Below are 20,920 nucleotides of genomic sequence, written 5' to 3'. Positions count from 1 at the left end.
TATTTTTAATTTTATAAGCATTAAAAACGTTCCAAATGACTTTGTCACATGAGGCGAAGTTAGCAACTTATGCGAGCATTGAACTGCTTCACTTGAAGTTGCTGCGATTTACGAACGCCGCATGCGCACTCGTCATATCGCGGCACTTAGAAAAATTGCGTTCGGTCGACCGGCCTCATGTAATCTCTAACAAACGACGTTATACGTAGGCAAAATGAGCGTTGAAAATCCAGCCAGTGATAATGATTTCGATTCAGTGAGTATTTAAATAATTGTGATTTTAATTGTTACTTTCTTTTATTAATCATTTATGATAATGCAACGTGTATATCTTTCTGTTTACTGGTGGTCGTCCAGACTACAAAGCGAAAATTTTCTAAGTCCCAATATGGCGTCTACTATAGTTCTCGCATAAGAAGAAGCTAAGCGTCATTTCGTTGCGATTTTTTGAAATACTAATGTTTTACTTATTTATTATTTAAATAAAGCTCATATTGAAGTAATTCTGCGGTATAAATAAATATAATATCCTCAACTAAAAATCCCGATTATATGCTATTCACAGGGAAAGGTAAATGGAAACAAAAGTGAACACGTGAACGGCATCCACAACGGGTACAGCAGCTCCGAAAAACATAAAAGTAGTCACAAGTCTTCGAGCAAGGACAAACATCGTGATAAAGATCGTGACAGAGAGCATAAGAGCTCCTCGAAACATAGTAGCAGTTCGAGCAGGTTAGATGTTCTAGAAATTTCTTTTTATTTTTATTCTCACATTTATATAGTATTCTTGATTTTGTATATTTAGTCATAGTTTTTATCAGGAATTGAAATTTAAATTTAATACTGTGCAAGTTGGTAATCATTTTTATTTTACCAGGGATAAAGAAAAAGACAAACATTCAAGCAGCAAAAATCATAGCAGCTCTCATAAGTCTTCAAGTAAGGATAAGGAACGGGAAAGGGACCACAAAGACAGAGATAGGCACAAGGATAAAGATCGTTCTGAAAAAGAAAAAGATCGTAGCGACAAGGACAGGGATAGACACAAAAGTGATAAAGACAAACATAAGGAGAAAGACAGGAGTGATCGAGACAAACATAGATCAAATGATGGGGAAAAGAAATCATCATCAAATTCTTCTTCAAAAGACAAGGAACACAAATCCAAGGATCGTGACAGAGAAAGAGATGAGAAAGATAGGCACAGAAGCGATAAGGATAAACACCGCAGTGATAAGGATAGACACTCCAGTTCTAAAGATAAACACAGGTAAAAGTCAAATCTACACATTTCATAAAATTGACACTGATCATTGTAGGAATGTGGAAGAAATATGACAAAATCTATTATTATAGGCAATTTTTTATCAATGTAACTAAGGTGAATCTCAGAAACTGCTTAACCTATTTAAATACAGTTTTCACTATTGTATTTTGTCAAACTTCCTATAACGTTGTTTTGTTTTATGCAAATCACTTTATAGAATTAACATAAACGAAGTTCTGATTATTATGGAATCATGTGGTTCAAGCGGGCAATGCTGCAAATGAGTCGCTAGTAAATATATACATTTATTATTAAAAGTTCTATAATTATTGTTACATACAAATTTATATAATATTATATTTAATAAAATTTATAAAGTATAATAATTAAAATATCTTTACTATAATCTATATCTTCTATACTTATAATAATATTGTAACAGATTAGTGTCTGTACATGGAAAATATATAAAGAAAAAATGTTATTGGTGGCATTTATTAACATATCAACCAACCAACCAATATAACAAAACCCAAAAACAATTACTTTTAACTAATAAATGGGCAGAACATTTAATCAAATTATTTTATAATTTATTTAATATATTTCTAAATTTGCAATGTTCTACAAGATAACAATATTTATATATTTTTTTCTATACAGCTCTAGTAAAAGTAAGGAAAAAAGTAGCAGTGAAAAACATTTAAAAATTAAAAGTGAAGACAGTGAAGAGTACCCTGTTAAACATGAACCTATGGAGGTAATTAAAATATTACATAGACAAATTTATTAATTACACACGTAGTGGGCAGAGGGAACTTAGTATCAAGACTTTCTAATTTTCGAGACATTGCATTTTCAGTAATGAAACTTAATGCAGCGAATTGCTTTCTTACTAAAGTGAGTAAATAAAAATAATTTATCCCCCTAAGTGGATTTCAAAACCTGCAACTCTCACTTCATATACTTATTATACATATTTATATACTATATGTGCTACTTATATTTACATCACTTACATTTTTCATTCATTCACACATCTTATTCTGGTTGTAGGTAGAAGAAGTTAAAGTTAAAGAGGAAATCAAAGTGGATGTGGAATATGATGGTTATGCCGGTGCCAACACTACTATGTCCTCTTGTGACTATTCAATGTCCCAGTTCAAAGATGAACCTCTGTCAGAACTTCCTGCTGATGATGAAAGTATGTCTGGTGAAGAAGAAAATATACCACTAGTAAGTAAACTTGTAACAAATCTACTTAGTTTGATTCAAATTACCACACAGTTGATATATAAATGATATTGCATTATAATTAAAGTATTTAAATTGGCATATTCATAGTTAACACACAAATAACATCATTAATAATTTTTATTTATTATAAAAAATAAAAGTGAATATTACCAATGTCATATGGTAATATTCACTTTTCGTAATATTTTTCACTATTTTCATTTAGTTGGATCGTATTTCATCTAAGAAAAAGAGAGCAGCCAGTGAAAGTGGAGGGGAAGAAGACATTCCCTTACTTCAACGCCAAAAATCAAAAAAGAAAATTAAAAAAGGTAACTTAAACTCTCTTGTGTTGAGTTTTCCAAGTGTATAGTTGAACACTATTATTTTGAATTATATTTTTTTTCTTTTGTTTACATTTCTAATATTAAAGTTTTCTTTGAATAAACAACAAATAATTCTTTATTCCTTATTACAAAATATATTTCTAATTATTTTATATGATTCATAAAATCTTTTAATATAAAGAACATTTAAATTTTTTTAGAATCATATGATGATTATGATGAAGAAGAAGCACCTAAGAAGAAGAAAAAGAAAGCCGAAAAAACTAAATCTAGTAAAAGTATGAAATCTGAAACCGAAAATGGTCCTAGTCCTACAAAACGTAAGAAAAAGGAAGAAGAAGAACAAGAAGTTTGGAAATGGTAAATAAATTAATTATGTCAAGATTTTCAACCTAATTATATATTAATTAGGTTGAAAGTCACTATAAACTATTGAGCAGAATGTGTTATGTATTTGAAAGTTCACGACCTCTCATGAAAGCTTGCCTTGGTGCAGCAGTACAGCGTCAGACAGTAAACACGACTAAACATAAAGACGACTCTGGTAAATAAACAAAGTGTCATTGAGTTTTGCCACTCAACCCACTATTTCTCGAAAGTTGAGTTACTAAAGTAGGAAATGAGTCTCAACACTAGATTCCTCTCTGCTTTACCTGTATGTATATACTATGTCCATAGTGTGAAACTAAAAAAAAAAATCTATTGAGCGGTGAAGAGTCGAAAATCAAGTAAGTTCCTCCTATGTATACTGCAAAACTCGAAATAAAGTTTTTAGGGTAACCATTTTTGGGTTTATAATTTACTGCTACTATATTTTTGTTATAGCAATAATGTCATAGTATGTTCAAATTATGACTAGATGGCGCTACAGTACTGTGATGCTCTAACCTCAAATGCCATAAGCTTTAGGTTATATCTGGCACTCATTAAAATGATTGTCAGTGTTAGAATTACGTTCATTCAATTTAAGTCAATATTGAAAGTAGCTTCCAAAAATATTCAAACAGTGAGACAACTACGACATTTTCGAAAAGTGTAAATATTTTCCAAATTATATTATGAAAAAAATACTTTTTTCATTAAGATACTCTTATCTTAAAAATATACTAAGCTAACGTATGAAATTTTATAGGTGGGAAGAGTCTAAAAAAGAAGATGGTACTAAATGGTATTTCCTAGAACATAAAGGCCCACTGTTTGCACCTCCTTACGAACTATTACCTGAAAATGTCAAATTCCGCTATGATGGTAAAGTAATTAAACTGTCTCAGGACACTGAAGAAGTTGCAGGGTTCTACGCGCGAATGTTAGATCATGATTACACTACCAAATCAACATTTAACAATAATTTCTTTAGTGACTGGCGGAAAGTTATGACACATGAAGAAACAAAACTTATAAAAGATCTTTCAAAATGTGACTTTAAGGAAATGCAAGCATATTTCCTAAGTGTATCAGAAAAAAATAAAAATCGTACAAAAGAAGAGAAGGCAGAACTCAAAGCAAAAAATGAAGAAATTCAAAAAGAGTATGGTTTTTGTATAATAGATGGACATAAAGAAAAAATTGGTAACTTTAGAATAGAACCACCAGGACTTTTTAGAGGAAGAGGAGAGCATCCAAAAATGGGAATGCTTAAAAGACGTGTAATGCCTGAAGATGTTCTAATTAATTGTTCAAAGGATAGCAAAGTACCTAAACCTCCTGCTGGTCACAAGTGGAAAGAAGTTAGGCATGACAATACTGTCACATGGTTAGCTTCCTGGACTGAAAATGTTCAAGGTCAATCCAAGTATGTTATGTTAAATCCTAGTTCTAAGCTTAAAGGTGAAAAAGATTGGCAAAAATATGAAATTGCTAGAAGTTTACATAAGAGTATAGACAAAATTAGAGCAACATACAAGGCAGATTGGAAAGCTAAAGAAATGCGTGTCCGTCAACGAGCAGTGGCGTTGTACTTCATTGATAAGTTAGCTTTGAGAGCTGGTAATGAAAAAGACGATGATCAAGCAGATACAGTTGGTTGCTGTTCCCTTCGAGTTGAACATATTGAATTGCACAAGGAGAAAGATGGAAAAGAATATGTTGTAGTGTTTGATTTTCTGGGTAAAGATTCCATTAGATATTACAATGAAGTGCCAGTGGAGAAAAGGGTGTTCAAGAATCTCGAGTTATTTATGGAAAACAAAAAAGGAAGTGATGACCTATTTGATAGACTAAATACACAAACACTAAATGAACATTTGAAAGAGTTGATGCCGGGACTGACTGCTAAAGTCTTCCGTACATACAATGCATCTATAACTTTACAAATGCAATTGGATGAACTTACGGATCCAGATGCTTCAGTACCAGAAAAAATTTTAGCATATAACAGAGCAAATCGGGCAGTCGCTATCCTTTGCAACCATCAAAGGGCCGTCCCTAAAGGTAAGAACTACAACATTAAAATATTTTACTAAAATAGCATTTGCAATTATAAAGAAAAGCTAAAGATATTTACTGTTAATCATCCATAAATTGAAATAAGTTTTGATTTTTTAATGAAATATGTAATAGATATTAACAGCAAATCGCACATAGCCAGCTTAGAGTGTAAACCCAGCCATCAGCCTATTTAGTAAATTATTAAGAGACAACATATTTCTAAATAACTATATGAGCATATATATGTATGATCAGAAGGTTTTTACATTTTCAAAAATTAATTTGATTTCTCTACTATATAAAATAAAATAAAGGTAAATTTTGTATTTTTTTACACTTTCAAATGATATAAAAACAATACATAGATTTAGCAGTCTTGCACTCTAAGCTGACTATATACAAATATAGGTAAAATTATTAAGATGTTTGAAATATTTTTGTTTTTCTCTATCTGAGTACCGCTGTTATTTATACAGAGTTTTTGTTAGCACAACTTTAAATGAAACCACAGTTTTAACTATTCTACAAAAGCCTAATACAATAAAAAAATATATATTTTTCCCAAAAATGAAAGTTATTTTTTCAAACAAAATAAAGAGTAAAAATTATCGTTGTAAAATGGGTATGGGTTTAAAATATTTTGTCCTATATGCTGTTCCCGTAAAAGGACTGACGACTTCACGGTGGAACTGACGCTTCCACTGTGTATATTTTAATCATTTTTTCTTTGTGTAGTTTATTTTGTTTGCAAAGTTATTTATATTTATATTCCTTATTACCTAGCATTGACAAATATAATTTTACACTCATAAAATGCATTCCACAGGTCATTCTAAGTCTATGGAGGCACTAAAAGAGAAAATTCAAACAAAACGAGATCAAGTGGATGAGGCCGAAGAAGACCTTAGAGATGCAGCCAAAGCTGCCAAAAGAGGCTCAGTTAAAGAAAAATTAGCATGTGATAAGAAAAAGAAGGCATTAGAACGTCTTAAAGATCAATTAAAGAAATTAGAATTACAAGAGACTGATCGTGATGAAAACAAAACAATTGCTCTCGGCACCTCAAAACTTAATTATCTCGACCCACGTATTTCTGTTGCTTGGTGAGTTTAGTGTATTTTATAGTTTCATACTATGTACTACATATAACAGAGGACACTGGGGGTGTGTAGAGTGCTGATCTCAATGACTCATTTTGTGTTACTAGTGATAAAATGAAAATATTTGAACTTGAACATTGAAGTGAGTAGTGAATAAACCCACAATGTAACTCACTACACACTTGGCCTTCTCTTTTATTAAAATACTTTTAATACTTTAATTTAAGATATAAATGAATTTGCTAATTTTGTTTATTAATGACATTTGTTGTTTCTTTAGGTGCAAAAAGCATGGTGTACCAATCGAAAAGATCTACAACAAAACTCAGCGGGATAAATTTAGATGGGCGATCGACATGGCCGGACCCGACTACGTTTTTTAAGTTCAATTGTAGCATTAGCTATACTTTATATATTGTATACTATTTTCATATCTGCATACGTTCCACTTTATATATTTGTCTATACTTTCTGTTATTTATTGATTTATGAATTTCTGACCAACGTTTTAAAATACATGTATTAATTGATTAATTTTTTTACATTCTTGATTATTTAGACAAAAAATCTGTTCCTTACATCTTTAGGATCCAAATTAGAAGTCTGATTCTAATTTATTTTAGGCTATTTGTTTTGTTGATTCAGGCTTAGTGTTAAGTTAAAGTTAGTATTACTTGCAACATTTAGTATAAGATTGTACAAATTTTACAATTGTTTGCGTAAGTAATGGCACATTTTAATTAAGCGGACTTTCAACAATTGTAGTAGACACCCATTCATATTTTTTTACATTATAAGCTAATATAAATATTTTTATTTCTACATTACACAAATGACAGTGCTGAGTAATATTAAGATCAAAATAGTCATTTTGGTAATCGAATATCAATTTAATTTGTATATATATTGTGTGGTTGTCTGTTGTTCATGGATGGTCCTAAATACGATCTCTGTTTAATCTAAGATCGTACGCAAATCGCAATGTCTCAGGCTCGAACGACTAGAATAATGTAAATTTATATGTATTTTTGTGCACAATGTGCAGTAGCAAATGTTGTAAATTAAGATAATGTTATTTTATTTTTATAAATATAGGACCGAAAATTATGGCAACGTGAAGCCGTCAGTGTTACGAAGGTACAACATAGGTAAAATTTGTATTGTTACAGTGATGTGTGCATCTTGTAAATAGTCAATTTTTACCATGTCATATTGTGAAATGAGATTATCCCAATTAAAACATTGACATTAGAATCTACGTATTTTATTATTTTATTTATTATCATTACAAATATAACAATTATCGAACAATAACAATAAGTCTTACATCACATATCATCATCATCATTGTTAACTATCTCTTGTCGTCTTCATCGAAATAATTCATGTTTTCAAGTCCTTCAGGCATGTATGTGAGTCCAGATTGTTCACGATGTCGCATATTATATCCTTTTCCATATCCTAAAATATTTTTTCATTGAGAAAAAATTGACATTAAATTGTATTGTCAGAACATATTTTACAAAGAAAGATTAGTAAAGATCTCAAGATTACTCATATGTTTAGAAATTGTAACTTTAGCACTTGTTATTGAAAGGTAGTGTACTTTACTTAAAGTTTTTACACATTGCTTTTTAAATTACAGATTAATATAATCTTTTTGTATGTGCCTCCCACTTACAAAGAGTGTTTACAAGTACTTGTGTAATACAAGCATTGCTGGACGTGAAAGAAAGTGTCACAATATTTATTTAAATTGAGCAAGTGTATTCTATTAAAAAAGAAAAATTAAACCTTTCCCATGGAGTTATAATTATTCCTTATGACAATTTCAGTGAATATGATTTAAGCTAGAAATCTAAAACGACAAAAGATAACTCAATGTACTCACCCAAATCCTTCATTAATCTAGTAGGCGCATTTCGCAAGTGTAAGGGAACAGATGGCAAGGGTCCCTTGGCGTCGGTCAGTGACTTCTGCACGCGCCTCATAGCTCGGTACACCTGCGTGCTCTTGTCCGCGCGCGCGAGGCGCACGGCGCACTGCGCCAGCAGCACGTCGCACTCGGGCATGCCCACATGCTGGCAGCCCTGCAAGCACGCCACTGCCTCCACCAGTGCGCTAGGGTCGGCTAACCCTACAAATTATTTTAATTTCAATCTGTATCCCATATACCAGTAGACAGAGGAAGCCTGGTGTTAAGATATTCGGTTCCTGTTCCTACTATTTAGCAGTAATTATTTTTAAAGTGTGTAGTTTGTATGTACTCTTTCTATGGGAAAATTCTACTGCCAATCGTATGTTTTAGGGACTCGTTGGTTTCTAACAAGATTGGGTCCACCCATGTCCTCGAGTTTTATGACCCTACGCCAAGTCTTGCTGGAAGGGCCATTCTCGGTTATGGTTACTGAAGTGAGAAAAAAAATATCTCATCCGTAAACAATGTTTTTCTGTGACATCCCTTTGCGTATCGCTTAAATAGTTGTTTTTATGTTACCACTCTATTCCTTTTAAATTATCAGTTAAGAAATAACCGATAATTTAAAACAGGCTGCTAGTCCTAAATCATGTTTTAAAATACGCAACATGGTTCTACGTGCTACCTCCAACTCTCGAGATAAAATCTTTTGCTTTCGTATTTTTTACATTTTTAAAGTGTAATTATCACTTCTGCCAAACTTAGGAAAGAATAATACTTTTTAGAAAACAAAAATCTCAACGTTCCGTTCCGCTATAATGCCACGCTTGTGGAGGCATATATCTCAAGTAAAAGAAGAGAGCACTATCGTACCGATATCCTCGGCAGCGGCCCTGACAAGCCGTCTCGCCACAAACAGCGGGTCCTCCCCTGAGTGCAGCGCGCGCGTGGTCCAGTACAGCGCCGCGTTGTCATCCCCCGCGCGGATCGACTTGTGGATGGCGGACACCACGTTGTAGTGCTCCTCGCCCTGGCGATCGTAGAGGACGTGGGAACGCTGGGAGTCATATAAAGACGATAGTTAGGAATGCCGTATGTAGCAAGGTGAGTGGCAAAGGGAACTTATTCACAAGAAAACATACCCCATTTTCTACACAATTTTCGAGACGTTGCGAGACAGAGCTTAACGCCGTGTTTTACTCTTCCTAATAGAGTGATGAAAACAAAATACTTCTTTATTCTGATTGAACGGGGCTTGAACCCATAACTGTCGCGCGGACGCTGTTCCACAGCGCCATGACGACCCCTATACACGATGGCCGATTGTTACAACAAATCATTGAAGTTGGATTTAGAGTCATAATTTTTGTTAACATTTGTCACTGGTCAATAACACATTAAAAATGTTCTTAAAATTAATTTTACCACCATTAATTGTATCCCACTCTAATACGTTTTTTTTATTAGATTCTTTAGAAATCTGCAATGTATTAAAACTTATACAGATTTTTTCTGATATTTGAAACAAATAGATATATAATTAATATGCATTTTACCTTGATGCCATTCTTCAAATCTTCCAAACCAATAAACTTTGAGTTATTTTTTGTTAATGAAGTAGAACCAGCATTCAGTACAAGTTCTAAAGCACCGAGGGCGACCCGCGCGTCCCCATCGCAAACTTCAGCTAACCATCGAATTGATTTCCTTTCTATTATATATCTTAAATGAAAATAATAATACTATGAAAAATATACAATAAATAATAATACAATGAAAAAAATCAAAATCTACAATTTATATATAGTCTTGTGGCTATGTAGGTTTGAGTTCCAAGTAACAGTAACACTCAAGAAATAATGTCTGGAAAATCAGGTAGTGCAAATGAAGTATTTGAACAATAAGTTTCTTCTGCCTACACTGTTACACATAAAAAAGTTTTTTTGTAATCTAACCAACTTACTTTTCCTTATCATAATTAGTATCCAATTTTTCATCAAAACTGTCAACTATTTGAGCTAAATTGTTTCTTAAGACAGCTCTTTCTAAAATCTGCCATACTTCATCTATAGCAAGCTTACTGAGTACAATAACTCTACATCGACTTAGAAGAGCATTGTTCAAGCTGAATGATGGATTTTCTGTAGTGGCACCTATTAAAGTTATTGTTCCATTCTCCACATGAGGAAGAAATGTATCTTGTTGTAACTTGTTAAATCTTAAATAAAAATATTAAGCTTTTTATAATATTACAAAATATTGGTATTTTAAAAATGTAAAAAAACATATTCTATGACTGTAAACATGATTTTGGATGTCTTCCTAAGTTGATTGATTCCCATTGATTATAATTAATTTTCCCGCTCAGATACGAAACAGTTTAACACTGAATTTGACCACTCAAAACACAATGTCCCAAATTCAGGGAGCAAGAGGGAAAAGAAGTTAGTTAACACAAGGCCTTCTCTGCCTATTCTACTGTATGCAAATGGTTACAGTGCTGATAGACATTTTGAAATAAATAAAGTAAAAATTTCACCTATGAATTTCATCCATAAACATAACAGTTTGTCTTTGGAATTGAGCTTCATTTTTAGCTATTTTTACAGCTTCTTTAACATCATTTATACCAGACATTGTAGCAGATAATTTCACAAAGCGCATGTTATTTTCATCTTTGCAAATATTTGATATTACATTTGCTATGGATGTCTAAAATAAATAATTGCAATTTTTTTATAATAAAAGAAGTTCATTAATCTGAACATTTTATGAATATTTTATGCTGTACATAAGAGTGTTCATTGTCACATTTAAATAATAAAGAGTCCAGACCTTTCCACACCCAGGAGGCCCCCACAATATCATGTTGGGTATTTTTTTCTTCAATAACATAGAATGTAACATTGATCCCACTCCAAATGACTCTCTCTGGCCAACAATATCATCCAGACAGTTAGGTCTCATAGATTCTGCTAGTGGAATACTTTTTTTTTCATTTAAAACGGGAGTATTTGTTTTATTTTTAAATGATGATTTACGTTGTATTTGTGGGGAAGCCTGGAACTATACGTAATATATTATGTAATTATATTAAATTATATGTATTACATTAAATTGCTTCATTTACCTTAGATGTTGATGTGCTACTAATAGGACTTGTATCAAATTTGGATCTTTTGTTCTGAGAGGTTTCTTCTAAATGAGAACTATCTCTTTTAGTTTTATTTTCCGACAAAGAATTAAGAAAAAGACACTTATTTACATGTTGTTCTATTACTCCCGTTTCAAATTCTTTTTCGCATACAGGACAAAGCAATATATTATTGTTTTCATTCATATTTAGAACTATTCAATTATCAAATAAGTATTTAATATTCAAATTAGCAATTTACTTTTATATATTTTATACTGCGCAATATTTTATTTTTTTAAATAAAATAGGTTTTCACATTGATATTCCATTTAAATACAAATAAAACGTTTACAATTATATTTGATTACTTAATTGACATTTAGTTGTATGATAAATAACCAAATTACACAAAACCCGCTAAATTTAACAACGAAATAAACAATAATTAATGATCAACGGATTATTTAGCAATAAATTTAAAAAATTTAAAGTAAAATATTTTTTATATTTATTTAATATATGTTATATTTAAAAATTAAATAATACCATAACATTTATTGTTATTTATACATTTTTTTACAGGAATTCTACTTTGTATTTCTAAAAATATAATTCAATTAGGTAAGCAAAATGTTTATTGTTGTTTTTTTAATTTCATTAAATCCGTACTTGCTGTCAGTGTCAGACCGCAGACGTCACGTCAGTATTCAATTCAATTCATTCAAGTTCTGCAGGTAGTGCTTTTACTACTACCGCTTACGTGCGGTATGCTGTCAAAGTTACGTTTACACATTGCGGTACTTAGAAAGTTCCACGAAATATGTTTTTCATCGTAACGTAATTTTATTATATGTTTTGGTTCAATGACTAAGCTCAAATGATAGCTCTATTATAAATTGTTATCCTAATGAAGAGCTTTTAACAGTAAAAGTAATTGATAGTCATAATGGAAACAAAAAAATCTTTGAAGAATCGTAAACCTTCCAAAAACTTAAACGAGGTCACCGAACCTTCTGAATCCGAAAAATGTTTTACGAATAAAACCCTAAAAATTTGTCAGAGAGAAGTGGTATGTAATTCAAATGTTTTATTTATTTTTACATTATATTTACGTCTATAAAAGTTCATTTTATATTTAAGGGAGACGGAGCACCAGCTGAAAATGAAGTTGAATCTAAAGAAAACATACAAAACACTAGAGATATATATCATGCAATTTCGAGCATATATCTACGAGTGGAAATTGATATAGTTTTTATTGGATTATGGATATTGGCACTTGGTACTAGACTTTATAACTTGGAAGAACCAAAATATATTGTGTAAGTATCTTTACATCTGATTTGATAGTGAATGCTTTTAAATTAGACATTGTAGCTATCTTATATTATCATTCTTATAATATTTCTGGATTTATTTTTTGTTACACTTGTAGATTTGATGAACTGCATTACGGAAGATATGTTTCTCTGTATACCAAAGGTGTATTCTTTTTTGATGCTCATCCACCATTAGGAAAACAGTTGTTATATTTAGCAGGGCATCTGGCTGGTTATGATGGCAATTTCACTTTTGACAGAATAGGTTCTCCATATAGTGATTCAGTCCCTATTAAAGCATTGCGCTTAGTTCCAGCTATAAGTGGAAGCTTGATTGTACCTATGACTTATCAGTTAATGTTGGAAATATCTACTTATCAATGGACAGCAATACTAGCTGCTCTTTTAGTTTTATTTGGTAAGTTACTTAAGTCATTTGATTAATAAAATAACAAGATCTTTCAAAACTATTTCTTTACTCATTTGGTTATTTGGATATTCAATTAGCCATAAATCTACCAACAACGTTATAAATTACTTGAAATGTTTTTTTACAGAGAATTGTTTTCTGGCACAGTCCAGATTTATGCTGCTTGAGAGTATTCAAATATTATTTGGATTAATAGGTATTATATGTGTTCTAAAGAGTACCCGTAAAACTGGAGCTATCTCAGTGGTGCTACTTAGTGTTGGTGCTGTTGCCCTCGGTTGTTGTTTCTCGTAAGTGAAAAAAAAATATTACTATACATAATCAAAGTTAAATAACAAGATTATTTATTCCATTTTTCTAATGAAACAGGATGGATAGAATGGATCTAATAAGATCAGATAGAATAAAAAAAGAAAATATGTTTAAAATACAAATATTTATACTTAAAACCACTACCTACTTACTTTTATCAATATTGGATGTGGTATATGTATATAAATACTGCCCTTTGGTAGTAGGGACAAAAATCAAGAGTCTTGAGACAAGAATCAGTAATTACCTAAGATTATTTGACTATGATATTCAATATTCTGTGGGGAACAGTGTCTTACTACCAGGTTCCCTGTGCCAACCCTGCTGTGTGCAGGATAGAGTGTGTATCTGATTTAAATACTTCATATTTGAATTCAATAAATAATTTTCCTTTGTTAATCTATTTGGTGTGTTTTGATTTGTCACCTTAAAAGACACTTGTTTATTCCATTGATATATTTTTTCTATATTAAAATAATTATAATTCTATTCCATAATTAAAATATTTTTCTTTTTTTTTCAGTGTTAAATACTCAGGACTATATACATATTATTTAGCAATATTTTTAATTGGACGTCAAATGTGGAGGTACATAGGGAAAACCGAATCTGTTCTAAAACTTTGTTATTCAGTAATATGGAGATATGCTATCCTTATATTAGTCCCATTGATTGTCTATATAAGTGTATTTTATGCTCATCTTTCGATGTTGCCTAAGGCTGGTCCACATGACAGTGTGATGACTAGTGCTTTCCAGGCATCACTAAAAGGAGGCTTAGCAAGTATAACTAAAGGACAACCGTTACATGTCTCACATGGATCTCAAATTACTCTTAGGTATGTATGGTTAAGGAAAGAAAGGTTAGAAAATTACAACAGACATTAAAATTTGGAAATAACGGTATTTGAACCAGCACCTCTTGCAAACTTTCCATGAGACAGTGGGCTTCAAATCCTGCTACAGACAAGTCTAATGTTATGTATCCAAGCATGATTTTATCCAATTTATATGTTTTTCATATAATTTCGAGTATAAAAATAGTTTTTGAAAACTTGAAAACGAAAAGCCTTAAGAAATAGAAAGACTAGAGAATTTTAATTATAAATTTTCTTCATTTGGGAATCCAATCTAATTAACATAAAAGTATTATTTACAGACAGACACTACCCTTCTACACTACAATAGTGTCAAACATAAAATAAACAGTAAACTTTTAATTATTTTTCAAAATAATTGTAAATTTAATGTTAATATTATATATGACATGTATCTACTAGTAAATTCTCATTATAAGGGTAGTGTTGTGGAAATAAGGCTAGGCTATTTATGATGTATAGATATAGATTTACATATTTTTACTATTTTATAATTTTTACCAATATACAAAAAAAAATATTATACACAGACATTCCCATGGCCGAACATGCTGGCTACACTCCCACGCGCACGTATACCCAGTACGCTACACAGACGGACGAGGGTCCTCCCACCAGCAACAAGTAACATGTTACAGTTTCAAAGATGTTAACAACTGGTGGATAGTGAAACGTCCAGAACACTCCTCTTTAGCCGTCTCCCACCCGCCGGATGTGATACGCCATGGCGACACTGTTCATTTACTCCATGGTATTACCAGTCGGGCGTTGAATTCTCATGATGTAGCTGCTCCTGTATCGCCGCAATCGCAGGTGTGTATTCAATTGTGAGAGTTTTGTAGAAAGTAATTGTAAATTATATACTTAAAAGTTAATGTCTATTTCTATGTTGAGTAGCGAAATTGTGAATGAAAATGCTTTGGCAACTTACAAATAAATATTAAACAAGTGGAATTTAAGCCTACTACCTTCGCGCAACATAAATATTTCTAAAATTCTGGACAGAATTTTGGATATTTTAGGGTTTTTTTAATAATATATACCTATACTTAGTATTAAAAAAATAAACAATTATAAAGCTGCAAATTAAACAATAATTGTCCACTTACAATATTATTATTTGAAGACTTTTAGTAGTTTTTATATGTTAATTTTAAACAATGATCACAACCACAAGAATACAATTATATGACATTATTATTCTAAAAAATAAATATATTTTAGGAAGTATCTTGCTACATCGACTACAACGTATCAATGCCGGCACAGAATTTATGGCGAGTGGACATTGTAAACCGCGAAAGTGATGATTCCACTTGGGACAGTATAAGGTCTCTCGTAAGACTTATCCACGTGGAATCAGGGTCTGCTCTACGGTTCAGTGGTCGACAATTACCGTCATGGGGCTTCCACCAACATGAAGTCGTTGCCGACAAAGTGGTTACGCATCAAGATACTATATGGAATGTTGAGGAACATCGGTATACAAAAGGTGTGTGTTAATTATTTATTAACTTTAAACATAACCATAACGAGCTTGACGCTGTTTACTATACAAGATAGACAACTTTATCAAAAATTAAAAATAATTTAAATATTATCATACCGAGGCCGTCGTCGAGCATGGGCACTAGCATGCGACTGTAATCGCGAGGGCTGTCAGTCGGGTCCCACTCGTGGGATTTGGTAATGAAATATTTTATATTTTCATTTGCACGCTCTGGTAACGAGGCAAAGCGCGGCATTGAGTTTCCATTCAACACACAATGCCTCAAAAATCAGGCGGAAAGTGGTGAATGGTGTCTTAATAGCGCAATCCGTTCGTATCTTTACATTTCCCTTTACGATTCCCAGGATCCCTCTGCCTTCCCCCTACAAGCGAGACACCGTAGCGTGAAATTAAAAATATCTAGAAAACATTAAACTGATTGGACTGTTTTATGGGTATACCTCTATATAAATATAAAAATTATAACTATGTATATATTCATATAAGACTAATTTTAAGTAATGCTAAAGCTATATTTTTATGTATGTATTAATAATGACTATACAATACATGTATTAACAAACGAAAGGCAGGGATCACGAGTCAGTAAGTAAGTATAGTGTAAGAAATAATGAATGTAAAAAAACACTACTAATAATAATATATATATTTAACAGCTGAAGATAGACGTGAGCGTGAACGTGAGCTCGTGTCAGCTGAGATGATCCCCACTGCAGTGACTCAGCTCTCCTTTTGGGACAAATTCTTGGAACTTCAGTACAAGATGGCGGCGCACGCTTCCGACGCGCCTCATGGACATATGTTTGCGAGTGAACCGGCTGAATGGCCGTTACTTACCCGCTCTATTGCGTACTGGTTATCACCTAATTCTAATGTTAGTTCCTTTCTTTTTTAACATCCCGCTGTTTCCCTCATATAGCAGGCCTACCCTGCTATATGTGGGAGAAACTAATGTTAAGACACTCCGTTCCCTACGCACCGCCTAACTTCGAAACGAGGTGATAATTTCGTGGTTAATCTTCAGATACTTTGTGAATGTTCATGAGTCAAATTGATTATCAATCTTATTAATATGTATGTTTTTATTATCCTTAATAATAGCTACAAAGTGATTTGCAACACATACATTTGGGTTTTTTTAGATTTGGTCTTATGTTTACCTTGCATATTTAATTCCTAATTTTGTGAATCATTTAAAATTTTAAGCTCTTTATTTTCAGTAAAATGGGATATAGTGCAGTTAGCATTAATTTAACTATATGAGGACATGGTGGCGCAGTTGGATAGTGTCAGTCAGTAACTGGGATTGTTGTGGGTTCAATCCCCACAAATTGAATTTATCATATTTAAATTATTTTCATTTGCGGCACTCAATGTCTCGAATTCAGGCAAACCAAGAAATTGGAGAATGAAGTCGGAGACCAGGTCTACTACTTTAAAGGCTTCAAAGTAGCTTTTTCACGTATATTCTATTTTTAGACTGAATATTTAAAGAAGCAAAAAAAATATGCGCTATTAAATTAATAATGTGCTTTATCATATTAAATATATTTTTTTTTTATTTCAGGCTCAAGTACATTTAATAGGTAATTTAGTTACGTGGTATGCCGGCACCTTCTCAGTATTGCTCTACGGAGTCTTACTCTGTGTTTACGCGATACGACAAAGACGTACACACACCGACTTACCTCCTTACGTATCACAAAAATTCTACGACGCTGGTTGCATACTTTACCTAGGATATTGGCTACATTTCTTACCTTATTTCTTTATGGACCGCACTCTATTCTTACACCACTATTTACCTGCCTATATATTTAAAATACTCCTCTTGGCTCACGTCATAGATCACATATATTATGTCCTATGTGTTAGAGAAAATATAAAGTCATTCACTCATATATTCATACTGTGTGTCACAATATGGCTGGCGTATGTTATTATTACTTTCAAAAAGTTTTGTGCACTCAGCTATGGTAATGTTGATTTAACTGAATCAGACCTTTTGAACCTTAGGTGGAAAGACACATGGGATTTTATACTTCATAAGAAAAATTAAATTTATATTAGTCACACATTAAATGAGCAATAAGTTTTAAATACTCTTGATGTTGTAAGTTAGATTTTTATATTATTTACTATATAAAATGACAATGGCTTTATATTTTTGTATCATATTGTTTTAAAATAACAATCAATATGTACTCTAAATTAATATATTATAAGGTCAGCATAACTCTACTCAGCTGCCATTTTAGTTATGTAAAATTATATATTATTTTAATTCTTAGTATTATAATTAAGATTTTTATATGTAATATTTTTATAAGAATTTACATTATTAGACTGATGTTAAAATACTGCCGTCCAAGAAAACTCATAAATGAGTTAAATAAAAGTGTATATTAAGCTTTATTGTTTTATTTTTACTCCATTTATATTTTACACCACTGAGTCAACATCATCTTTAAAATACAATAAACAGATTTGCTTCAAATTTAAGTGTTAAACAATGCAACATCAAAAGTAAAAAGTAAAAGGTTTTTTTTAATTAAAAAAAAACTACACCTCTTACACCTCTTAGTAGTTCAAAGATAGTGGTAGTTTTTCACCGTACCATAAATACTATATGTAAAATTTAATCTAGTGTACACTAGCAAACTTGAAATTTTACATATATTGAAATTGAAATTTTCCTTACATTATTGTAATTTGCCTCAATTTTAAATAACCTTTAACATTATTCTTAAAAACTTATTTAATTATGAGTGTTTTTACTTTAAAGTATATGAGCTTGGATATGTACTTTTAGTTGCGCTACCTCTGAAAGGGCCCCTCTTTCAAGGTAGTAAATATACACGCCGAGTTAAATACATATTAGGCTAATAATCCTTAAAATTTCAGATATCTAAAAATTACGTAAGTCTGGGTACCCTGGAATCTTAGGCTACAGTGTTATAGGGGAGGTTTAAGTTTTTAAACAAGTTTTTGTATGTGGAGAAAAAAGGAAAAAATATCATATAAAATTATTTATTGTTAAGAAATTAATCAATGATGATTTAGTGTTACACTTCCATTGGTTGCACTGAGCGAATTGACACAGATTCAACTTCTAATGGAATTACACGCTGCTTCAAAACTGCTGTTGTTCCCAAGGGATATCTGTATGAACCTTGTTTTTTACCCTGTAAACATTAATTTAATTTTTTACCCAAATTCATTTCAATAAATTTTATTTTTATTTCCACCTCTTCACTAACCTTAACATTAGCTTCTTCAAAAGTTCTCAAATACTGTGCCGGTCCAGTATTACGAATAACACATAGATCCACATTAGAACCAGAACCAAGGTCATTGAAAATACCAGCTGCAATAGCATCTCTCACTAGTTTTTTGCCCTCTTCTTCACTCATATTTGGTTTCCAGTTTGATTCAAAAACAGCCATAGCTGCTAGAGAACCAGAACCTAATAAAAGTATTTTTTTTAACAAAAGAGTAATAAAAAATTACCTATAATTATTTATAAGTTGCAGATTCTCACCCATTGTAGCATAAGGAAGTTTATCAACAGATCCATGAGGATAAATACAATAAATATGAGGGCCAGTACTGTCAACACCTCCAAGAACAAGAGCAGCTCCAACATGACCTTGGTAGCGGAACAGCATACGTTTTAGCAATGTTGCAGCAGTTTCAACTGCAACTGTGCGACCAGTGTGCAGACGCTGCAACTCTAGTTGAGAAGCTACTGTTTGTGTTGTCATTTCAGTGTCAGCAGCCGTTCCGGCTCCACAGCAATACATGTTACCCGCCAAGTAGTGTATTTTTTCACAGTTCTTATCCGAAACTACAGTATTTTCTGTTGCTCTGGTATCAGCACCCAAAATTACACCGTCAGCATAAATTATACCAACAATAGTGGTACCGGTCTTTGTTGCTTTTGGTGCTGGAAATCCCTTTTGTGCCAGAAATGCATTTCTATGACATAAATAACATAATATTTTAATTAGTTAAAAGTAATAGTAATATAGCCACAAAACGTAATCCTGGATACACACCTTTGGCAGTTTTCGAAAGAAAAACCTGGAGCGGGGACATCTGGAACCAGTACTGAAGCCATAATTAATAATAGTATAAATCCAACAGGAAACAATTAAGTACTCCTTTTAAATTTTTATGAAATTACAAACTAATTCTAAGTGAGTTTACAGAATTGGAAGTGACAGATGAAACGGCGTTCATAAATATAGTCATAGTCAAATACTTTTTGACTTTGACAACAAATGAACGAACTAATAAAAAAATCATAAATATTATTGAGCTAATACTCATTTTACATTTACTTCGCAATAAAAATTGTAATCATAATATATTATATATAAAATACAACATAAGTCATCATAATTATTACTTTCTCTACACGCTACAATTGCTTCCGCTATGATTTTTTTATCATATTTATTAGTAGCGATCCGCCAGCGGCGTTTGCCTGCTTTGTTGTAGCTTTGATTACCTGCAGTTAAGTAAAAATTAAGTCTTCATATCTATTTTAAAAGTCTATGAATATTCCCATACAATAGGCACTAAAATTTAAAACAAAGACATATTACACATAACGAGTTTTTTTGAAAACAGTGTTGAGCAAAAAGTATTTGAGAACACATAATAAAAATTCTGTAACAACGAAACATCAGCTTGTGTTAATCATAAATACTAATAACAGTTTTTCTATATAAAGATTCTCGTTTCTATCAAACCAAATTAATACTATGTTTTTATTCACCCCAAAAGGCGTGTCTATTTACCTCTTTTAGTCTAAGTAGAAGTAGTAGTCTAAGATAACCCCAAATAAATGGTAAAATTGTGTACAAATATTTGCATTTTCAGATATTTAATTAACAGTTTGTTTTTATTAAACTGTGTACTGTTCCACCGACTATGAATAAACAAACAAATATATTTATTTTACTTTTCATTAACTTCATATAAATACAGTCTTGCATTAATAATGTTTTTATTTAAAATAAAGAAATAAAAT

General features: G+C 31.7%; 4 protein-coding genes across 4 annotated transcripts; 2 read left to right on the top strand and 2 right to left on the bottom strand.

The window, feature by feature from the left end:
- Nucleotides 1-96: 96 nt before the first annotated feature.
- Top1 (DNA topoisomerase 1) lies at nucleotides 97-7,634 on the top strand. The gene is made up of 10 exons (XM_085193097.1): nucleotides 97-256; nucleotides 566-735; nucleotides 881-1,273; nucleotides 1,934-2,030; nucleotides 2,327-2,506; nucleotides 2,733-2,838; nucleotides 3,054-3,213; nucleotides 3,986-5,283; nucleotides 6,107-6,383; nucleotides 6,661-7,634. The coding sequence occupies exons 1-10, from the start codon at nucleotides 215-217 to the stop codon at nucleotides 6,761-6,763; spliced, it is 2,826 nt and encodes a 941-aa protein (XP_085049223.1). The 5' UTR covers nucleotides 97-214; the 3' UTR covers nucleotides 6,764-7,634.
- On the bottom strand, nucleotides 7,629-12,060 carry LOC146541223 (ATPase WRNIP1-like). Its single transcript, XM_085193245.1, has 8 exons — nucleotides 11,429-12,060; nucleotides 11,134-11,364; nucleotides 10,838-11,010; nucleotides 10,262-10,516; nucleotides 9,855-10,020; nucleotides 9,172-9,355; nucleotides 8,272-8,517; nucleotides 7,629-7,841 (listed from the first exon to the last, which is right to left on the bottom strand). Exons 1-8 carry the CDS (start codon nucleotides 11,636-11,638, stop codon nucleotides 7,735-7,737), a joined length of 1,572 nt encoding a protein of 523 aa, XP_085049371.1. The 5' UTR covers nucleotides 11,639-12,060; the 3' UTR covers nucleotides 7,629-7,734.
- Nucleotides 12,061-12,148: 88 nt separating this feature from the next.
- On the top strand, nucleotides 12,149-18,292 carry rt (Protein O-mannosyltransferase rt). The gene is made up of 9 exons (XM_085193109.1): nucleotides 12,149-12,503; nucleotides 12,575-12,756; nucleotides 12,870-13,171; nucleotides 13,311-13,473; nucleotides 14,019-14,333; nucleotides 14,903-15,185; nucleotides 15,597-15,864; nucleotides 16,539-16,756; nucleotides 17,450-18,292. Exons 1-9 carry the CDS (start codon nucleotides 12,381-12,383, stop codon nucleotides 17,939-17,941), a joined length of 2,346 nt encoding a protein of 781 aa, XP_085049235.1. The 5' UTR covers nucleotides 12,149-12,380; the 3' UTR covers nucleotides 17,942-18,292.
- Nucleotides 18,293-18,896: 604 nt separating this feature from the next.
- Nucleotides 18,897-20,138, bottom strand: Prosbeta2 (Proteasome beta2 subunit). The gene is made up of 4 exons (XM_085193357.1): nucleotides 19,941-20,138; nucleotides 19,424-19,860; nucleotides 19,143-19,348; nucleotides 18,897-19,067 (listed from the first exon to the last, which is right to left on the bottom strand). Exons 1-4 carry the CDS (start codon nucleotides 20,000-20,002, stop codon nucleotides 18,948-18,950), a joined length of 825 nt encoding a protein of 274 aa, XP_085049483.1. The 5' UTR covers nucleotides 20,003-20,138; the 3' UTR covers nucleotides 18,897-18,947.
- Nucleotides 20,139-20,920: the final 782 nt, after the last annotated feature.

This window comes from Heliconius melpomene, chromosome 1, assembly GCF_056956725.1.
Source record: "Heliconius melpomene rosina isolate 202511_hmr_F chromosome 1, ASM5695672v1, whole genome shotgun sequence".
In the NCBI taxonomy this organism is placed as follows: domain Eukaryota; kingdom Metazoa; phylum Arthropoda; class Insecta; order Lepidoptera; family Nymphalidae; genus Heliconius; species Heliconius melpomene.
The sequence above is the reverse complement of the archived record's forward strand: the minus strand, read 5'-3'. Positions and strand labels throughout refer to the sequence as shown.